Source organism: Nerophis ophidion, linkage group LG10, assembly GCF_033978795.1.
Source record: "Nerophis ophidion isolate RoL-2023_Sa linkage group LG10, RoL_Noph_v1.0, whole genome shotgun sequence".
NCBI lineage: Eukaryota > Metazoa > Chordata > Actinopteri > Syngnathiformes > Syngnathidae > Nerophis > Nerophis ophidion.
The window spans coordinates 38,750,146-38,772,204 of NC_084620.1; the positions used below are offsets into that span (position 1 = coordinate 38,750,146).

Here is a 22,059-nt window from a genome sequence, read left to right on the forward strand (position 1 = left end):
TTTGTGTTTAGCCTGTTTTTAGCATAACATTAACATTTATGTTCAGCAGACGTCCTATTGTCGTTTTTAAAAAAGTGTCATTAAAAACAGTGACACAAATTTTGCTTCAGAAATGAAAATTAAAAAAAAAAGGCCCGAAATTCGCTTTTTGATCTGCATTTAATAATTTGAAATGGAATGAATGGATGGTACACGGACCAATGAGTAGGACAAAAGGAAAATGATGGCCAAATATAAGGCAACAATTTATTGAAAGGACAAAAACACAGATTTTGTCTCTTGAGGCAGTGGTTCTCAACCTTTTTTCAGTGATGTACCCCCTGTGGACATTTTTTTAATTCAAGTACCCCCTAATCACAGCAAAGCATTTTTGGTTGAAAAAAAGATAAAGAAGTAAAGTACAGCACTATGTCACCAGTTTCTGTTTTATTAAATTGTATAACAGTGCAAAATATTGCTCATTTGTAGTGGTCTTTCTTGAACTATTTGGAAAAAAAGATAAAAATAACAAAAAAATTGTTGAAAAATAAACAAGTGATTCAATTTTAAATAAAGATTTTTACACATAGAAGTAATCAACTTAAAGTGCCCTCTTTGGGGATTTTAATAGAGATCCATCTGGATATATGAACATAAATCTATACATTTCTTCACAAAAAATAAATCTTTAACATCAATATTTATGGAACATGTCCACAAAAAATCTAGCTGTCAACACTGAATATTGCATTTTTGCATTTCTTTTCACAGTTTATGAACTTACATTCATATTTTGTTGAAGTATCATTCAATAAATATATTTATAAAGGATTTTTGAATTGTTGCTATTTTTAAAATATAAAAAAAAAAATTTCAAGTACCCCTTTGCATACCTTCAAGTACGCCCAGGGGTCTGCGTACCCCTATTTGAGAACCACTGTCTTGAGGGATAAAACTGCTTAAGTCATTTTTTTCTGCATTTGACGTTCTGCGGTCATTTCGCTTTGGTTCATCCATCCATCCATTCATTTCCTACCGCTTATTCCCTATTGGGGTCGCGGGGGTGGCGGGCGCCTATCTCAGCTATAATCAGGCGATTCAGTGTCAAACTAATAAAAATACTGTATTAATAAAGTTTCTTTCAGGGTGTACCCCGCCTTCCGCCCGATTGTAGCTGAGATAGGCACCAGCGCCCCCCGCAACCCCAAAGGGAATAAGCGGTAGAAAAAGATGGATGGATGGATGGATATAAATTCACTTGGTGTCCAAATATCAGCATGAGTAACAAAGTCAAGATTTAGTCATGTTAGCAGTAATTAGTATGAAGTAGCATTGTTGTCATTAAGTCAGTACAAGACATTACTCTGCTTTACATGACGCACAAATCAAATCAAATCATCCATCACAGGTCAGCTGACAAATTTGTCAAGTGTCCTTTTGGACTCCAATGTCCCAACGATTCCTGACAGTGGACCATCAGTTGTTAGTCATTTGTTTGCCGAGTCTGCGTCCGCCCGGCCGTCGACCTGCCCAATCCACCAATAGGAAAAAAGGGGCGGAGTCGGCCAGCTTATAAAGTCTTTCCCACCGTCTTGGGCGGGAAAAGCCGAGATGAAGACGAAGACCTCGCTACTGCTGCTCTTCCTGTGTGTGAGCGCCGTCGTTCCTCAGGACGACCTGGACTACGACGACTTTGAGGAGGTAGGTGAACAGGTCGGATTCTGTAGAGCGCGTGTTCAAGATGGCTGCTGACTGTTAGTGTTTTTGCGTACAGGATGCACAGAGCCCGTCGAAGACCAACACAACAGTACGTCCGTCTCCTCGTCGACTAAGTAAAAAACAAGTTCTCAGCATCCTCTTCTTGTCTGTCCACAGACTGAAACCGGGCCGGGTGCCCGCGGCCATCGCCCATTGACCCGAGGCCGGGACTCCTACAGACCCAACAGCTATTCTCCGCCACCTATTAGTGGCGGCAGCAGGTCTGTCTCGCACACACACACACACACACACACACACACACACACACACACACACACACACACACACACACACACACACACACACACACACACACACACACACACACTGATGGTGACTGGGCTTTTGAGCAGGTACCGCGGACGCCCCACCACCGAACCTCCCAAAGGACACGAAGTAGAAGAGAAGAAGTCGCACCCGGAGTCGGGAGGATGCTCGTACGGCTTTGAGGAATTAGTACGTTTTCTTGACTTTCTTCATTTCATCGATGTGTCTCGGAACCAAGTGACCCTTGAACCTTTCGTTAGGGCGTGCTGTGTCCAAACGGCTGCGAGCTGAAGACGGCGTTGGTCAAGCAAGAGAGGAGCGTCATGGTGGTACGTCCACACTAACTTTGTAGTGGGTGGAGCCTCCGAGCGCTCTCTCGACCAACTTCCTGTTTGTAACAGAGCATAAACGAGATGAAGCCTCAAGTGGACCAGCTGTTGCACTCGTCCAACACTATCTATAACTACGCCACCGCCATGTCTACCTCGTTAAGGGAACGCCAGCGAATAATTACAGGTGCGAATCGTCATTGCCTCGTTGCCCAGCGACGGTCCTCACCTGTGCGTCCTGTACCCGCAGGCAACGATCGGGTTGTGAGTGAGTTCTCGGGGCGGGTGGAGGAGCAGCACGCCTTTATCAAGGAGACCGTGGACACGATCTTCCCCTCCTCCATTCGAGTGCTGCAGGTGGGTCAGGTGTTAGAGGAAGACCAACGTTGTCGTGGTCCTCAAACGTTTTGCTTTGCAGGGCGTCGTGGACAAGATCCGCCAGAAGATCCAGAAGCTGGAGAAGGCCATCCAGACCCAAAGGGAGGAGTGCAAGGAGCCGTGCCAGACCACCTGTCCCATCCCTGTGGTGACTGGTGAGTGCAGAGAGACACGCTCACTCTTCCCCCGGTCTGAATGACCTCCTGTGTGATGCAGGAAAGGATTGTGAGGACATATACCGCCGTGGAGGAAAAGACTCGCAGATGTACCTAATCCAACCAGACAACTTCTTCCCGCCGTACAGGGTCTTCTGTGACCAGACCACCCAGAACGGAGGTGGGTGAGGAGGGTCCATGAGAAGTGTGGTGAGGAACGCTGACAAACACTAACATGGTCTCTCAGGTTGGCTCCTCATCCAGAACAGACTGGACGGCAGTGTGGACTTCGGCCGACGTTGGGACGAGTATCGACGCGGCTTCGGGAACATTGCGCTTGACGTGGGCAAGGGTCACTGCAACACCCCAGGTCAGTTTTTTTGCTTTGTTCTCTCAGTGGCACTAGGGCGTGCTCACGGTCTGTCATGTGACAGGTGAATACTGGCTGGGCAATGAGCACATCAGTCAGCTGACCAAGATGGGCCCCACCGAGCTTCTTGTGGAGATGGAGGACTGGACAGGGGCCAAGGTGAGCGTGACCACACCTGGCTCCCTTTACCATGTTTAGCACGAGTGTTGCGTTTAGGTCCACGCTCAGTATCACCAGTTCACCGTGCAGTCCGAGTCGTCCAACTACGTGCTAGCGGTGGACTCGTACTCCGGCAACGCCGGGAACTGTCTCATGGATGGGGCGCAGGCGCTGTCGGGGGAAAACCGCACCATGACCCGGCACAACGGCGCCATGTTCAGCACGTATGACCGAGACAACGATAACTGGTGGGTGTGGTTACAAATTATGTTCAAATAACCGAATTCCTGTCAAACTGCCTATCTTCTGCTCCTCTCCTCCCAGGAACCCCGGCGACCCCTCCAAGCAGTGCTCCAAGGAAGACGGAGGCGGCTGGTGGTACAACCGTTGCCACTCGGCTAATCCCAATGGACGATACTACATAGGCGGAGCATACACCCGCCAGATGGCCAAACACGGCACAGACGACGGTGTGGTGTGGATGAACTGGATGGGCAGCTGGTACTCGCTCAAAACCATCAGCATGAAGATCCGCCCTTACTTCGCCCAGTCGTGACCGCACTCGTCACACACCGAGACGACAATGTGAACGCGGGACATGGAAGAAAAATAAAAAACACGTCCACTTGTCAATCAACTTCCTTTTAGTTATTAAAAACAACAACACACACAAATGTTGACCTTAGACCTGGAGGGTATTCCAGATAGGACGTTTGAACAAACTGAGTCCAACCTACACTATTGGTTGATTTAAAACGGTTTCAGAGAGAAAATCATGAAACATGGAGTTTCACACTCGTGAATGTCATTGACATCCATAAAAAGATAACAATTTCAATTTGAAAAGGCAATCTCGGCAGTCCTCCAATGGGCTCACCACTCATAGGAGGGGCCATAGAGGTCGGGTGCATTGTGAGCTGGGCGGCAGCCGAAGGCAGGACACTTGGCGGTCCGATCCTCGGCTACAGAGGCTAGCTCTTGGGACGTGGAACGTCACCTCACTGGACCCTCTTCCACTCTGGCGTTGCCGGCAGTGAGAGGCGACGGGCTGGGGTGGCAATTCTCGTTGCCCCCCGGCTCAAAGCCTGCACGTTTGAGTTCAACCCAGTGGACGAGAGCGTAGCTTCCCTTCGCCTTCGGGTGGGGGGACGGGTCCTGACTGTTGTTTGTGCTTACGCACCAAACAGCAGTTCAGAATACCCACCCTTTTTGGGTACACTCGAGGGAGTACTGGAAAGTGCTCCTCCGGGTGATTCCCTTGTTCTACTGGGGGACTTCAACGCTCATGTTGGCAACGACAGTGAAACCTGGAGAGGCGTGATTGGGAAGAATGGTCGCCCGGATCTAAACCCGAGTGGTGTTTTGTTATTGGACTTTTGTGCTCGTCACGGATTGTCCATAACAAACACCATGTTCAAACATAAGGGTGTCCATATGTGCACTTGGCACCAGGACACCCTAGGCCGCAATTCCATGATCGACTTTGTAGTTGTGTCATCGGATTTGCGGCCTCATGTTTTGGACACTCGGGTGAAGAGAGGGGCGGAGCTTTCTACCGATCACCACCTGGTGGTGAGTTGGCTGCGATGGTGGGGGGAGGATGCCGGACAGACCTGGCAGGCCCAAGCGCATTGTGAGGGTCTGCTGGGAACGTCTGGCAGAGTCTCCTGTCAGAGAGAGTTTCAATTCACACCTCCGGGAGAACTTTGAACATGTCACGAGGGAGACTCTTGGTGTTCTCGCTGCTCCTTGGCGAGGCGCGGCACACTGCCAGTCCGTCATCACGGTAAATACCAAGGTTCAGGTTGAGGCTAGCAAGCTGGGAGAGGAGGAAACTCCCAACATATGCCAAATCTTCAAAGAAAACGGCCTACGGATCACGATTGAAGCCAACAAGCAAACCGTCAACTTCCTCGACGTCACTTTCAACCTGAGAAATAACAGCTACCAACCATTCACGAAACCCAACACAACACTCCAATACGTGCACCATGACAGCAACCACCCACCCACCACCACGAAAAGAATACCTACCGGAATTAATAAAAGGCTATCGATGCTGTCATCCAGCAAAGCTGAATTCGACCAAGCAACCCCCCCGTACCAGAAAGCACTTGATGAAAGCAGATACAACTTCACCCTCACCTATGAACCCACTCCAGGAAACCAACCAAAAAAGAGCAGAAAACGAAACAACATCATCTGGTACAATCCCCCATTCAGCAAAGACATCTCAACCAACATCGGCCGCAAGTTCCTCACTCTGATTGACAAACACTTCCCCAAAGGCAACACCCTAAGAAAAATATTCAACAAGAACAACATTAAATTGAGCTACAGCTGTATGAATAACATGCAACAAATCATTTCAAACCACAACAAAGCAATTGCAAAAGGACTGCCCACCCCCAGACCAAACGACTCTGAAACCAATAATGAATGTAACTGTCGCAAGAAACCTGATTGCCCTCTCAACGGAAGGTGCTTACAGACATCAGTCGTTTACCAAGCAAAGGTAACACGCAAGGACATTAACACATCCGACACATACGTAGGATTAACCGAAGGAGCGTTCAAAACAAGATGGAATAATCACAACGCCTCCTTTAGAAACCAGACTTTGCAGAATTCTACAGAACTCAGCAAACACATTTGGAACCTCAAAGACAATAATGTTGAATATTCAATAACATGGCAAATTCTTGCATCCAGCACACCTTACAACAGTGGTAATAAAAGTTGCAACCTATGCTTAAAAGAGAAACTGTTTATTATATACCATCCAGATCTATCATCCCTCAACAAGCGCAGTGAAATCATTTCAACATGCCGCCACAGACGGAAACACCTCCTAGGTAACACATGAGCCAATCACTACACCCTACGCCTGCCTGTACCCACCCACTCTGTGCTCTATATAAACCATTGTATGTGAATGCTTCCATTAAAATCTCCTGATGATTGAGGGAGGGAACCCCTCATGAAACAGATCTGTAGAGATGAAGTAGTCTTGTGATTTTTTTCCCACACCTACACATATATATATATATATATATATATATATATATATATATATATATATATATATATACATATATATATATATATATATATATATATATATGTATATATATATATATATATATATATATATATATGTATATATATATATATATATATATATATATATATATGTATATATATATATATATATATATATATATATATATATATATATATATATATATATAAGAAATACACAGTGATAAAAACACTGTTGTTCTACTAACTGTACTGTTCTTGCTGGTTACTAAAAAAAAAAACAACAACACTTACCTTTCACTATTTGAGTAACCTTTTTTCTGCCATTTGCTTACTGGCGAGAGTCACTTGCCGTTAGGTGCGCAACACCACGTAAATCAGTGGCCAATCAAAAAGCAACCCCATAATGCTGCAGCCAACATTCACCAGGAGATAGCAACAGACAGCATAGAATCACTCTATTACAGACGGCGTCGCCATGGCTGTAACTTCCTCGTTCTTCTGCTTTGTCTCCTTGTGTGTGCAGTTTTTTATTAAAATCCGTAGATGTTGTAACGTGATTGGGCAGGCAAGCTCTTTATATAACAGGAAAGCGGACGTGAAAACAGGCTGTCCCCACTCATGTCCGCATGGAGCTGGAGGGGGCGTGAATTTCGGGAGAAAATTTCTTCCGGTAGGTTTTCGGGAGAGGCGCTGAATTCCGGGAGGGTTGGCGATTATGATCCAGACACATGCCATATTCTCTTTATACAGTACATGACTCTGGTTTGATATTGTCATTACTGCCACAAGTGGTGAAAAGGTGTATTACATTTGAGAACAGATTACAGGAACAAAACATATATTTTTTGGTGCTCCTCTAGGGGGCGTTAGTGGCCAATTGAGAGTTAAAAAACACTGGTGTAAATTATTTAGAGCACAGGTGTCAAACTCAAGGCCCGGGGGCCACATCATTTTATCTGACCCGCAAACACCTGTGTCAATAAAGTACTCGATATTGTCTCACAAAATGTAATAGATTTTTTCAGTTTGAATAGAGAAAATATTATGTACTGCTTGAAATTGCATACCTGTTCAACTTTAATCGTATCCAATATTGCAATAAATATTGCAGTATATTATCGTACTGTCCAAACATGTCTTTGTCTAAATAAAAATACTTAACTTTACAGCAAACTAACCACCAAATTAATAAAAATGACAACAAATTGTGCACTATTTTTAGAGTATGTCACTGTAAATTGAAAAGAAATAAAAACATTTTGCGTTAAAAATTCTTTTGACTGAGCTGCCAGTTTTTGACTGTAAAATCTATTACTGTGAATGGAAAAAAAAGTTTGTTTTTACGGTAGAAAAACTGGCAGCTAAGTTGCCAGAATAAAAAAAAAATAACTTGTCCTGTTTTTCCATTCACAATGTAATGTTGTAAAAAAAACAATGACAATTTATTAGTAAAATCCTGGCAACGAAGATGCCAGCTTTTCCCTTAAACCCAAATAATTTAAAAAAAGTGGTAAAATGTGAAATGTTGTAAGAAAAAAAAAACTATGTTTTTTTTTACCAAAATTTTGTAAATGTTAAGTTTTTACTGTAAAATTGAGAGTCTACTTAAGACAATGTATTAATTAATCATGAAATCCAGAGGCAAATTCATACATTATTCACTGTTACAGGCGGCCTTCTGATGGCAGCCATAACGTCCACGTGGCCCTCAATGAAAACCAGTTGGACGTCCCTGATCTCGAGCTACTCACAGCTGAACATGAGTGGGATGTCCTGAACTCTTCTTACCTATAATCAGCTACATTGCGATACAGTCAAAGTTCAATGACAGTGCAGCCAAAGTCATCATTAAACAAGAGTGCCCAAACAGGATGTCCAATTTAAACGATGTGCATTTGGATTCTTGATAGTTGAAACATTTCAATGGATGCTGGCAGGTGTCTCATTTGAAGTGATCAGAATAGATCTGATAGTTTTCTGAAAGATTCTTTTATCATTTTATCACGTGTAGTATACATCCAAAACCTCAAATGCAATATAATGTTTCACTTTCCAGGGGCGTTGGACTTACTCCAGCGTCAATGGTGTGTCAGAATTAAAGTACATAAATCGATGGGAGAATAGCAGAGTGACAGATTTGAACATTTGAGGGTTGCTCCATCCAAAATCTTCATCGTGGATGAAGGTGCGCAGTGACGCACTAAAGTCCAGTATGGGAATGCTGCGCTGCTAGACTCTGCGTAATTGTGCAACTTTTTAAGGCCTAAAGGGAGCATACTGTGGTAGTTATGTCCAAGGACACCGTGTTTGTTGACTTTGTCCCGCAAAGCACTCGTGTTTATCAACCCTTGACCTTCCTGTACACACACGCACACAAATTTTTTTGCCTTTTTAGGACTTCCGAAAAATGCCCTACCTCTTTAGGACCACTCTTTCCAGATATATAAACATTTGCATTGACAACTTTAAAAACATATACATACTATGCAAATAGAAAAAACTTTTTGTGAAAAATGAGTTCGAATTTCACAAAAAAAGGTCACAATTTCACAAGAAAAACTTTGAACTTCGGCAGTATTGTAATAAAAGTCGTCATTTTACCCAACGTGAGTCAAAATTTTACAAGAAAAACGGAACATTGGTGCAATATTGTGATAAACATTGGAATTTCACTCAGTAACAGTCACAATTTTATAACAAAACTTAAACATTTTGGCAACATTGTAATAATAATCGTAATTTTGCTTGGCAAAATCACGACAAAAATCATAATTTTACACACAAAATGTCACAATTTTACAAGAACAACAAAAAAAATTGACAATGTTGTGATGAGTCAGAATTTTGCATTAATAACTAATAATTTTACATTAAAAAAGTTATAATTTTACGAGAAAATATTGCAATATTACAGAAACAGAAAGAATATGAGAAATAGTTCCCAATTTTATAAACAAAAAAGTTGACACATTGTGAGAAAAAGTTTTTAGTTAATTTATTTCTTGGGTAATTTTTTGTTTTTAATTGTTTTTTAATCTTCGTTGTATACTTCAAGTTATTACAATACGTCTCTATTTACTATTTATAGATTTTTTTTTAAATACATTTTGGCTAAAAGGGGACGAATTTAAATTTTTACACACATTTGTTATTTCATATGTTGGCCAGAGGGGTGCACTTTTAAAACCGACACACAGTCCATTTGAAAAATCCCTCCTTTTATATACATATATATTGTGTTGTGGTTTGTGCAGCCCTTTGAGACACTAGTGATTTAGGGCTATATAAGTAAACATTGATTGATTGATTGATTTTTGGGACCATCCTCATTTTGATAGATTTCACCAGCAGGGGTGCAAATGAGACATTCTCTATTAGATGCAATGGTTTTCCATATTGGGACCATGCTTGATGTCCAAACATGTTCACTGGTCCTCATATGGACAGCACTTTTCCTTGTTGATGTTTCAAGAAGGGTAGAATTACAAGAACACACACATACACATGCATGTTTTGCCTACTTTGTGTGGACCCACGTTTGGTCAGTCGGTTGTGAGGACCCCCCTTTCCACTATAGCTAGAATGATAAAAAAAAATACATCCAACACTAGATGGGAGTAGAGAGTTGCAACCTCACTCCAGAAAGCAAAACACCCAAAGTAAAAAAAAATACTTCGGTAGTTGTGAGGACCGACCGCTGTCGCGAGGTAGATTTGACAGTACACACACATGGTAATAATTTCTGTGAGTCGGCCATATACCCCCCCCCCCCCCCTCCACACACACACACACGCGCGCGCACACACACACACACACACACACACACACACACACACACACACACACACACACACACACACACACACACACACACACACAAACACACACAACACAGTAATTTAGGTGAACATGACTTTATTGACATCAGTGCAGAAAGTTCTGGAAACGAAAGGAGATGGTGACATCAGAAGGTTGCAGGTCGAACAAACATGCGTACTCTCTTGAGGCTGCGATTGGACCACACCACGCCCCCTTGGTAAATGGCGTTGAGGTTGGCCGACTGGCACTGGTCGTACCACCAGCCGCCGCCACGTGTTGCTGCACAATTTAGCGCCGTGCTGTCGTTGTCCGTGTCCCATGTGCTGAACTTCGCCCCGTGGTGAGCGGCCGTCAATGCGTCGCCGGCATCACCACTGTAGCCAGAAAGGCTTAAGCGGTAACCCTCCTCCTCGGGACCCACGCTCACAACGTATTCCGCACTGGTCACGCCGCCATCCTCGTCCTGCAGCTCCACCCTCAGCAGGTTCTCACCCTGATTGGTCAACAAGTGGAGGTTTTGGTTGCCCAGCCATACCTCCCCCCTCCCCTGTGCGTCCACACCGCCAAAGCCGCGGCGGTACTCGTCCCAAGTTCGGTTGAAGTTGAGCCCACCGCTCTCTCGCTGCTGGACTAACAACCAGCCCGGCATCAGCCCCTCCTGCTGGCAGTAGACTGCCACAGTGGCGGCGGCAGCGGCAGGTTTGACGTTAAACACGCCGCTGGTTTCCCCCTGGGTGTGCTTGTGGAAGATTTCGACACAATCTGCAACACATCAGTTGTTTCACAGTCCACATTTATTTCCAGGAAATTCAACACGACGCTAACAAAGCTAAACATAATCACTTTCTACTTTTGCTGGTATAGCTGGCAATCTAATACTAATGCTAATGCCAATGCTGGCGCGGGCACAGGTGGGCGGTGCTATTCCAGATCAGAGGTGGCGGTACCTTTTCCTGTGTAATCACTTTGGCGTGCAACGTGTGTGGTCTTTACGCTGCGAGCATCCACGTCAGGAACGTCGTCTTCCGTGTGGTCACCAAAGAACTTTCCCAGGTCATAGCCCACATCTGGGAACAGGGGTGACGTGCTCATTTTGACGCTCGAGTGGCCATCTTTGGCCCCGCCCATATGAACGGTCTTGATGGTGGAGGAGGCGTGGCTTACACCGGGGAAGAAGGAGTCCAGCCCTCCCTTGATGTCGTGACAGCCGTCCTCAGTTGTCTCCACTACTTTTTCCACTGGGCCGTCCGCAGTCATCACCGTGGTGCGCTTGACGGTCTTAACGCAGCGGCTTGTGTCGGTCGTGGTGTGATACACCTTGTCCACACCACCGCCACCAAACGTCGTCCCAAAGTCACCATTGCTGCTTCCTACGAGCTCAGTTATGGACTTTGACGTCGTGGAGGAGCCAGTGGAGGAACCAGAGGAGGAGGACGAAGTACTTGGAACTTTGGAGATGGTTGCCGGGTAGGAGCTGGAACCTTCCTCCTCCAGTGTCAACTGGAGAGTTTTTACCTGACAAGTGGGGATCGAGATGAGTATACACATCTGACAGCTACATGTTAATGCGATATGTTAGCTAAAGGCCCTCCATCTGAATGCTCAAAGTTTGTACACTGAATACTAGATGTTATCGACATGCTAGAAGCTTAAAAACCAAGTTAGTGCTCTGAATGCGACATGTTAGTCACATGCTGACAGCCTAAATATTATGTTAGTGCTCCAAATGCTTTTCGTTAACCACATTCTAATGCCTAAGTAGTATGTTAGTTCTCTGAAAGCTATGTGTTAGCCACATGCTAATGCCTAAATACTACACTAGGGCTCTAAATAAGCATTTTAACTACATTCTAACGCCTAAATACTATGTTAGTGCTCTAAATGCTACATTTTAAGCACATACTAATGCCTAAATACTACATTAGTGCTCTAAATGCTACATTTTAACCACATACTAATGCCTAAATACTACATTAGAGCTTTAAATGCTACATTTTAACCACATTCTAATGCCTTAATACTATATTAGTGCTTGAATTGCTATATTTTAACCACATTCTAATGCCTAAATACTACGTTAGTGCTCTAAATGCTACATTTTAACCACAATCTAATGCCAAAATACTATGTTAGTGCTTTAAATGCTGAATTTTAACCACGTGCTAATGTCTAAATACTACATTAGTGCGCTAAATGCTGAATTTTAACCACATTGTAATGCCTAAATACTATGTTAGTGCTCTAAATGCTACATTTTAACCACAATCTAATGCCTAAATACTATGTTAGTGCTCTAAATGCTGAATTTTAACCACGTGCTAATGTCTAAATACTACATTAGTGCGCTAAATGCTGAATTTTAACCACATTGTAATGCCTAAGTACTACAGTAGTGCTCTAAATGCTACATTTTAACCGCATGCTAATGCCTAAACACTACATTAGAGCTTTAAAAGCTACATTTAACCACATTCTAATGCCTTAATGATATTAGTGATTTAAATGCTACATTTTAACCAAATGCTAATGCCTAAATACTACATTAGAGCTTTAAAAGCTACATTTTAACCACATTCTAATGCCTAATGATATATTAGTGCTTAAAATGCTATATTTTAACCACATTCTAATGCCTAAATACTACATTAGTGCTCTAAATGCTACATTATAAGCACATGCTAATGCCTAAATACTACATTAGTGCTCTAAATGCTGAATTTTAACCACATTCTAATGCCTAAATACTATATTAGTGCTCTAAATACTACATTTTAACCACATGCTAATGTCTAAATACTACATTAGTGCTCTAAAGTCTGCATTTTAACAACATTCTAATGCCTAAATATTAGGTTAGTGCTCTAAATGCTCCATTTTAACCACATGCTAACGCCTAAATACTACATTAATGCTCTAAATGCTGACTTTTAACCACATTGTAATGCCTAAATCCTACAGTAGTGCTCTAAATGCTACATTATAACCGCATGCTAATGCCTAAATACTACATTAGAGCTTTAAAAGCTACATTTTAACCACATTCTAATGCCTTAATGATATATTAGTGCTTTAAATGCTACATTTTAACCGCATGCTAATGCCTAAATACTACATTAGAGCTTTAAAAGCTACATTTTAACCACATTCTAATGCCTAATGATATATTAGTGCTTAAAATGCTACATTTTAACCACATTCTAATGCCTAAATACTACGTTAGTGCTCTAAATGCTACATTTTAAGCACATGCTAATGCCTAAATACTACATAAGTGCTCTAAATGCTACATTTTAAGCACATGCTAATGCCTAAATACTACATTAGTGCTCTAAAGTCTGCATTTTAACAACATTCTAATGCCTAAATATTAGGTTAGTGCTCTAAATGCTCCATTTTAACCACATGCTAACGCCTAAATACTACATTAATGCTCTAAATGCTGACTTTTAACCACATTGTAATGCCTAAATCCTACAGTAGTGCTCTAAATGCTACATTATAACCGCATGCTAATGCCTAAATACTACATTAGAGCTTTAAACGCTACATTTTAACCACATTCTAATGCCTTAATGATATATTAGTGCTTTAAATGCTACATTTTAACCGCATGCTAATGCCTAAATACTACATTAGAGCTTTAAAAGCTACATTTTAACCACATTCTAATGCCTAATGATATATTAGTGCTTAAAATGCTACATTTTAACCACATTCTAATGCCTAAATACTACGTTAGTGCTCTAAATGCTACATTTTAAGCACATGCTAATGCCTAAATACTACATAAGTGCTCTAAATGCTACATTTTAAGCACATGCTAATGCCTAAATACTACATTAGTGCTCTAAATGCTACATTTTAAGCACATGCTAATGCCTAAATACTGCATTAGTGCTCTAAATGCTGAATTTTAACCACATTCTAATGCCTAAATACTATATTAGTGCTCTAAATACTACATTTTAACCACATGCTAACGTCTAAATACTACATTAGTGCTCTAAAGTCTGCATTTGAACAACATTCTAATGCCTAAATACTAGGTTAGTGCTCTAAATGCTACATTTTAACCACATGCTAACGCCTAAATACTACATTAGTGCTCTAAATGCTAAATTTTAACAACATTCTAATGCCTAAATACTATATTAGTGCTCTAAATGCTACATTTTAACCACATGCTAATGTCTAAATTTTACATTAGTTCTCTAAATGCTGAATTTTAACCACATTCTAATGCCTATTAGTGCTCTAAATGCTACATTTCAACCGCATGATACCACCTAAATTCTACATTATTGCTCTAAATGCTCAATTTTAACCACATTCTAATGCCTAAATACTAGGTTAGTGCTCTAAATGCTACATTTTAACCACATGCTAACACCTAAATACTACATTAAAGCTCTAAATGCTACATTTTAACCACAATCTAATGCCTAAATACTATGTTAGTGCTCTAAATGCTACATTTTAACCACAGGCTAACGCCTGAATACTACGTTAGAGCTCTAAATGTTACATGTTACCCACATGCTAATGTCTAAATATTATTTTATTGCTCTGAATGCTACATGTTAGCCACATTTTTTAATGCCTAAATTCTATGTTAGTGCTCCGAATGCTACATGTTAGCCACATGCTAATGCCTAATTATTACATTATTGTTCTGATTGCAACATGGTGGCAACATAATAGCGAGTAGTGTTTAAATGCTATATGTAGCTGCGTGATAGCCTGAATGCGTAATGTGAGTGCTCTGAAGCCTACATGTTAGTGGCATAATAGCTTCAGATTACAGATAGCTAGCAAGGCACATTCTGACCTCACGGAACATGTCTTGTCTCTGCTGTCCACTGTGGTCCCCGAGGTCTTTGGACTTGAACACGTTATCCTGAAGTATGTTGTGCAGCTCCGTGCTCTTCAACACTTTCAGCGTTCTCACGGAATCGACGCGCTGCAACTCTTGCGACTGAAGTTGGTTGACCTGGGGAAGGCACATTTTCAAAAAAGAATGCGATGTTGCTGTTGTCTCTGTTCCTCAGAAGCCGGCTGACCTGTTTGTCCAGCGTCACGTAGCTGTCGCGGTCCACCTGGTACTCGGAGTAAGTTTTACAGGAACCTTTGCAAGATCGCAGCTTGATGTCGATGTCCACCTGGCGGGAGGAGGCCGAAACCCTCAAACCTGCTTCCTGGTTTTAGTTATGGTATTGCGCAATCATGCTCACCTCTAACATCTGCATGGCGGCGGCCTGGTCAGCGACCCGATCCCTGAGTGCCGCTAGCACCCTGAGCTGCCTGTCGATCTTCACCTTCATGTCCCCGATCCTCTGGCGAAGGTTCTGCGCCAAGTCGTAGTAGCGGCCGTCGTGACCTGTGGGAAGAGGACATATCAGGTGATGAGTGGCACCACCAAGTGCTGGACAGCAGGGGACAAGGTGTAAGGGGACTGACCGGTGTTGAGGTTCAGTCTTTCCTTCAGGTATTCGTATGTCTGCTTCGTCACTTGATCCGCTGACCTCTGCCTTTGTTGGTTGTTCTCCAGCAGGCTGCGGATCTTCTCGATCTTCTTCAGCAGGCTGTGGTCTCGGTAGTCCATCAGTCCTTGGATCCTGCAGCCCGACGGGCACTTGGGACCCTGGTGAAAGAAATAGGTTTGCTCAAAAGGCCGATATTACGCATGTGAGCTTAGCGTACCCAGTCGTCGTCAGTGCAGAACGGCCACTCCTTCTGGGTGGCGCACTTGTCGGAGCGGGTACTTGGCTCCATGGGCCGTGTTCCTCTGGGGTCCAGCGCGCTAGCCTGAATAGGGTCTTGTCATAAGTGAGAACAGAAGATGTATGTACAGAAAGACCGGTACTCACCAATGAGGCGGCGGCGCATACGAACACCAGCAAGCTGACTCTTTCCATCTTGATCGTTGTTGAATGTTCCGTCGGAGGAGGAGGTCGTTGCTTTTCAAGTCCTGCGGAGTTGAGTAAACCCGGCTGGCTGATGGGGCGCCAACCTGCACTTTGAACTCAAACATCAACACACGCCGGCCTGTCCTGGGGACACTGACGGTAAATGTGAGGCCGTGGAGTCATGTGACCTTTTCAACATTGCAACATTGCAACATCCCTGCCGGGACGCACACCCCCACATTGAAATCCAGTTTATTAGTCACGCAAACACATTGTTACACATTTTGGAACATGAGCATTGTGCACTACTTGAGGCAGCCTGGTGACGTCATTAAGGGGCCTCAGTGATTCTTAACTATAGGGCCCAGAGCGCCTACGAGAGAGCCGCCCAAAAATATCTGTTTCCTAGCTGAGGTCTGTATGGGCCGCAGCGCTACTTAGTTGTAATACACTTTCCCACCACTTGTGGCAGTAACGACCATCCATCGATTCCATCCATTTTTTACCGCTTGTCCCTTTTGGGGGTGCGGAGGGTTATGGAGCCTATCTCAGCTGCATTCGGGTGGAAGGCGGAATACACTCTGGACAAGTCGCCCCCTCATCACAGGGCCAACACAGACAACATTCACACTCACATTCACAATCTCAAACAGAAGAATTCTGGAGCTGAAGTCTTCCAAAACTTTTTCCCACTAAAATGTCGTAAGGCAGGGGTCACCAACGCGGTGCCCGCGGGCACTAGGTAGCCCGTAAGGCAGGGGCGTCGCCAGACAGATTTCACTGGGGCACGTGCCCCACTGTTGATCTGCAGTGCCCCAGTAAAAATTTCACCAATAAAAAAAAAACACTTCAGAGTTTTAAGTCTACATAACATAGACAACAGCGCACATACTACTTAGTATGGTAATTGATTGCTCCTTCCGCCCGATTGTAGCTGTGATAGGCGCCAGCGCCCCCCGCGACCCCAAAAGGGAATAAGCGGTAGGAAATGGATGGAAATGGATGTATTCACTCCACGTAACAATGAGCACATGGCTAATTAATATGGTAATTTATTCACGTGTGGATCGAGACTTCGATTGAGAGAGAGAGAGAGAGAGAGAGAGAGAGAGAGAGAGAGAGAGAGAGAGAGAGCGAGAGGATGAGAATCACTGATAGAGGAAGGTAACGTTAGCCAACAACAATTTGTGAATTACATTATTTTGATTTTGATTTGACTCAAACTGGATTTAAGAAAGTTATTCGCCCGCAGCAGAGAAGAAGCAGCAGGAATGAGAGACGTAAGTGAAGTCCTAGCTAGCTAGGCAACATCATTGTCTTAAGTTGATGCTAAGTTAGCTAACGTTATTCCTTGTATGAAGACAAACATATTAATTTGCTGTACGAGCTGTCGGGGGAATTTCCAACGAACATGAAACATAATGTTGGTTATTGTCTGCTGGTTCTGCATCAATGATGATTTGGAGTAAGCATGTGTGAGTTGAGTGCTTCTCAAATGGCTTATCTTCAGGAAGAAAAACATTTTTCCATATCATCAAGTCGTGAGCCAAATTTTTAAATCATTCAAGTTTATTTCACAAAAGATAGCATAGTAGACTTGTCTTGTTAATGGGTGTGACTTTGACTAAAATAATCTTGTTTTGTCACCAGAAAAATGGCTACAGCCAAAGCATCTGGTTTTGTTTCCAGAAAAAATTGTAACATTTCTGTATTTGTTTTCAGAAAGATGGCTGAAAATATCGGGTTTTGTTGCCCCATTTAGATTTAAAAAAATATATATTTCCATGTCTGTCCTGAGTCCTCCTCCAACTTGTTAGTCGGTTTGCCTTTTGCTAAAATACTCACTAAAAGTCACAAGAAAAATGGCTAAAAATATCTGTTTTTGTTGCCACAATTTGATTTTTTTCTCCCTAAACTTTTTTTTTTCATGCACATATCTGACTGCGACTCACTGAAAATGACACACAATCCACTTTTATGTCACGACCCAGCAGTTGGGAACCCCTGGTCAACTGTATAACAGTTACTGTAATATTTCCATGTCTGTCCAGAGTGATTGACCACTTTGCAAAAATGAAAAGGAGACGTTACAGTTTACTTCTCAGAAAATGATTCCCTGAACAGACACACAACAGTTGTTCATTTATTCTACTACTGTGGCTTTATTGTTTTGTGTATATTTTATAGTTTTGTGTATCTGAAATAGGATTAGCCACATTGCCATAAATGGAAATTAAATAATATAAAAGAACTCAGAGATGTAGGGGTGCTTTATTTTTTGTTTTACTTTTGTAGATGTTAAATTTGCAGATGATTACTGCAATATATATTTCAAAAATATTCATTGCTCTTCCTTTTTGCTTTTACCAGTAGCAGTTTAGAAGTCTGGAGTAAAAAAAGTGCACTAGTAGGTCAAATGCATTAGTTAATTTCAGGTGGTTAATCAAAGATCCATACAACATAATCTGATATGATTTCATAGTTTAAAGCACTATTTATGTATTTTTTTATGACAAATAAGTTCTAAAAATGTTTTTACTTGCGCGCTTTGCACGCTCACATAAATTATTTGTGCCCCAGTACAGTATTAGGTCTAGTGACGCCCCTGCCGTAAGGACCAGATGAGTCGCCCGCTGGCCTTTTCTAAAAATAGCTCAAATAGCAGCACTTACCAGTGAGCTGCCTCTATTTTTTACATTTTATTTATTTACTAGCAAGCTGGTCTCGCTTTGCTCGACATTTTTAATTCTAAGAGACACAAAACTCAAATAGAATTTGAAAATCCAAGAAAATATTTTAAAGACTTGGTTTTTACTTGTTTGAATAAATTAATTTATTCTTTTTTACTTTGCTTCTTATAACTTTCAGAAAGACAATTTTAGAGAAAAAATACAACCTTAAAAATGATTCCAGGATTTTTATACACATATACCTTTTTACCTTTTAAATTATTTCCTCTTCTTTCCTGATAATTTAAATCAATGTTGAAATATTTTTTTTTTATTGTAATGAATAATAAATAAATTTTTATTTAATTCTTCATTTTAGGTTCTGTTTTTTCAACGAATAATATTTGTGAAATATTTCTTCAACCTTATTATGATTAACATTCAAAAAAATTATTCTGGCAAATCTAGAAAATCTGTAGAATCAAATTTAAATCTTATTTCCAAGTCCTTTGAATTTCTTTTAAAATTTTTGTTCTGGAAAATCTAATAGAAATAATGATTTGTCTTTGTTAGAAATATAGCTTGGTCCAATTTGTTATATATTCTAACAAAGTGCAGATTGGATTTCAACCTATTTAAAACATGACATCAAAATTCTAAAAAATAATCTTAATCAGGAAAAATTACTAATGATGCTCATAAATTCTTTTTTTTATTTTTTCAGAAAGATTCAAATTAGCTAGTTTTTCTCTTAATTTTTTTCGGTTGAATTTTGAATTTTAAAGAGTCAAAATTGAAGATAAACTATGTTTCAAAATTAAATTTTCATTTTTTTTCCTGTTTTCTCCTCTTTTAAACTGTTCAATTAAGTGTTTTTTTCATCATTATTCTCTACAAAAAACCTTCTGTAAAGGAAAAAAAATGTACGACGGAATGACAGAAATACCCATTTTTTATATACAGTATATATATATATATATATATATATATATAAAATAATAATAATAATAATTTGTATCGGCTGCTGTGTTGGATCCACATATGTGGTCCTCTCCAAGGTTCTCATAGTCATCATTGTCACCGACGTCCCACTGGGTGTGAGTTTTCCTTGTCCTTATGTGGGCCTACCGAGGATGTCGTAGTGGTTTGTGTTGTGGTTTGTGCAGCCCTTTGAGACACTAGTGATTTAGGGCTATATAAGTAAACATTGATTGATTTATTGATTGAAAAATGTATCAATTCATGAGTGGGGGACCATTTGGATCCCAAAAATATTTAGTGGGATTTTATTTATCTTTTCTCTGTTATTACTCAAAAATAATAATTAATTAAAAACGATGGTGTCTTGCATTATTGATTTTTTTAGGGCTCCTATTACCTCACATCAAACATTGCTTTTTGTACGTTTTGGGCGGTGGGGGAAATACTGCATATTTAAGTTTTACTATAAAAAACAAAGTTGTCTTTGACAGAAAAGGCTTTTTTTTTTTTTTTTTACTTTATATCCACCTGAAGTTGATATAGAGATTTAGTGTAAACATTAAATTAAAAGAAAAATATAATTTGACTTGTTTTTAACATTTAATCTGACTGAGACCCTTTATGGTGCCCGGGAGCCTTAAAAGTAAAAATAAAAAAATCCGTATATTTTGTCATGGTTTCGAAATGAAAAATATCAAAATGGCCCCTGCATGGTTTATTTTTCCGTGTGCGGCCCTCAGCGGAAAAAGTTTGGACACCCCTGGCCTAAAACATGGGTAACTTACACATCTGTGAAGGCACTATTAATGCTGAAAGGTACAGTCAAGAAAATAAGTATTTGAACACCCTGCTATTCTGCAAATTCTCCCACTTATAAATCATGGAGGGTCTGAAATGTTCACGGTAGGTGCATGTCTACTGTATGAGAGATAACCTAAAAAGAAAAATCCAGAAATCACAATCTATGATTTTTTAACAATTTATTTGTGTGATGAAGATGAAAATAAGTATTTGAACACCAACATTAATATTTGGTAGAGTAGCCTTTGTTTGCAATTACAGAGGTCAAAGGTTTCCTGTAATTCTGTACCAGGTTTGCACAGACTGCAGGAGGGATTTTTGCCCACTCCTCCACACAGATCTTTTCTAGATCAGTCAGGTTTCTGGGCTGTCTCTGAGTAACACAGACTTTCAGCTCCCTTCAAAGATTTTCAATTGGATTTAGGTCTGGAGACTGGCTAGGCCACTCCGTAACCTTGATATGGTTCTTATGAAGGCACTTCTTGGTTTTCCTGGCTGTGTGCTTTGGGTCATTATCATGTTGGAAGATCCAGCCACGACTCATCTTCAATGATCTGACTGAGGGAAGGAGGTTTTTGGCCAAAATCTCATAATACATGGCTGCAGTCATCCTCTCCTTAATACAGTACAGTCATCCTGTCCCATGAGCAGAAAAACAACCCCAAAGCATGATGCTACCACCCCCATGCTTCACAGTAGGATGGTGTTCTTGGGATGGTACGCATCATTCTTCTTCCTCCAAACACGCATAGTGGATTCATGACCAAAAAGGTCAATTTTGGTCTCATCTGTCCACATGGCTTTCTCCCATGACTCCTCTGGATCATCCAAATGGTCATTGGCAAACTTAAGACGGGCCTTAACATGTGCTGGTTTAAGTAGGGGAACTTTCCGTGCCATGCATGATTTCAAACCATGACGTATTAGTGTATTACCAACAGTCACCATGGAAACAGTGGTCCCAGCTCTTTTCAGGTCATTGACAAAGTCCTGCCGTGTAGTCCTGGGCTGATTCCTCACCTTTCTTAGCATCATTGAGACCCCACCAGGTGATATCTTGCATGAGGCTCCACTCCCGTTGAGATTGAACGTCATGATTAGCTTCTTCCATTTTCTAATGATTGCTCCAACAGTGGACCTTTTTTCCTCAAGCTGCTTGGCAATTTCTCCAGAGCCCTTTCCATCCTTGTGGAGTTGTACAATTTTGTCTCTGGTGTCTTTGGACAGCTCTTTGCTCTTAGCCATGCTGAATGTTTGGGTCTTACTGATTTTATGAGGTGGACAGGTGCCTTTATGCAGCTAACGACCTCACACAGGTTCATATGATTCACGATAATACAGTGGAATGGAGGACTTTTAAAGGCGGACTAACAGGTTTTTGAGGGTCAGAATTCTAGCTGAAAGACAGGTGTTCAAATACGTATTTTCAGCTGTATCACACGA

General features: G+C 41.4%; 2 protein-coding genes across 2 annotated transcripts; one reads left to right on the top strand and one right to left on the bottom strand.

Moving 5' to 3' along the window:
- Positions 1-1,556: 1,556 nt before the first annotated feature.
- Positions 1,557-4,032, top strand: fgb (fibrinogen beta chain). The gene is made up of 13 exons (XM_061913709.1): positions 1,557-1,680; positions 1,754-1,786; positions 1,855-1,958; positions 2,091-2,193; positions 2,265-2,333; positions 2,406-2,520; positions 2,584-2,690; positions 2,752-2,866; positions 2,928-3,047; positions 3,114-3,236; positions 3,301-3,395; positions 3,453-3,643; positions 3,720-4,032. The coding sequence occupies exons 1-13, from the start codon at positions 1,591-1,593 to the stop codon at positions 3,949-3,951; spliced, it is 1,497 nt and encodes a 498-aa protein (XP_061769693.1). The 5' UTR covers positions 1,557-1,590; the 3' UTR covers positions 3,952-4,032.
- A 6,312-nt stretch (positions 4,033-10,344) lies between these two features.
- On the bottom strand, positions 10,345-16,286 carry fga (fibrinogen alpha chain). Its single transcript, XM_061913712.1, has 8 exons — positions 16,127-16,286; positions 15,960-16,064; positions 15,717-15,900; positions 15,491-15,636; positions 15,320-15,418; positions 15,088-15,249; positions 11,207-11,774; positions 10,345-11,021 (listed from the first exon to the last, which is right to left on the bottom strand). Exons 1-8 carry the CDS (start codon positions 16,172-16,174, stop codon positions 10,405-10,407), a joined length of 1,929 nt encoding a protein of 642 aa, XP_061769696.1. The 5' UTR covers positions 16,175-16,286; the 3' UTR covers positions 10,345-10,404.
- Between the last annotated feature and the right edge of the window lie 5,773 nt (positions 16,287-22,059).

What these genes read in the sequence shown, in the direction of transcription:
- fga (XM_061913712.1), bottom strand. Translation starts at nt 16,174, where the DNA reads ATGGAAAGAGTCAGCTTGCTGGTGTTCGTATGCGCCGCCGCCTCATTG. An exon ending in TCTGCACTGACGACGACTGG is followed by an intron (nt 15,901 to 15,959) that starts GTACGCTAAGCT and finishes TTCTTTCACCAG; the next exon opens with GGTCCCAAGTGCCCGTCGGG. An exon ending in ACGTGACGCTGGACAAACAG is followed by an intron (nt 15,250 to 15,319) that starts GTCAGCCGGCTT and finishes TGCCTTCCCCAG; the next exon opens with GTCAACCAACTTCAGTCGCA.
- fgb (XM_061913709.1), top strand. Translation starts at nt 1,591, where the DNA reads ATGAAGACGAAGACCTCGCTACTGCTGCTCTTCCTGTGTGTGAGCGCC. An exon ending in CCTATTAGTGGCGGCAGCAG is followed by an intron (nt 1,959 to 2,090) that starts GTCTGTCTCGCA and finishes GCTTTTGAGCAG; the next exon opens with GTACCGCGGACGCCCCACCA. An exon ending in ACGCCAGCGAATAATTACAG is followed by an intron (nt 2,521 to 2,583) that starts GTGCGAATCGTC and finishes CTGTACCCGCAG; the next exon opens with GCAACGATCGGGTTGTGAGT.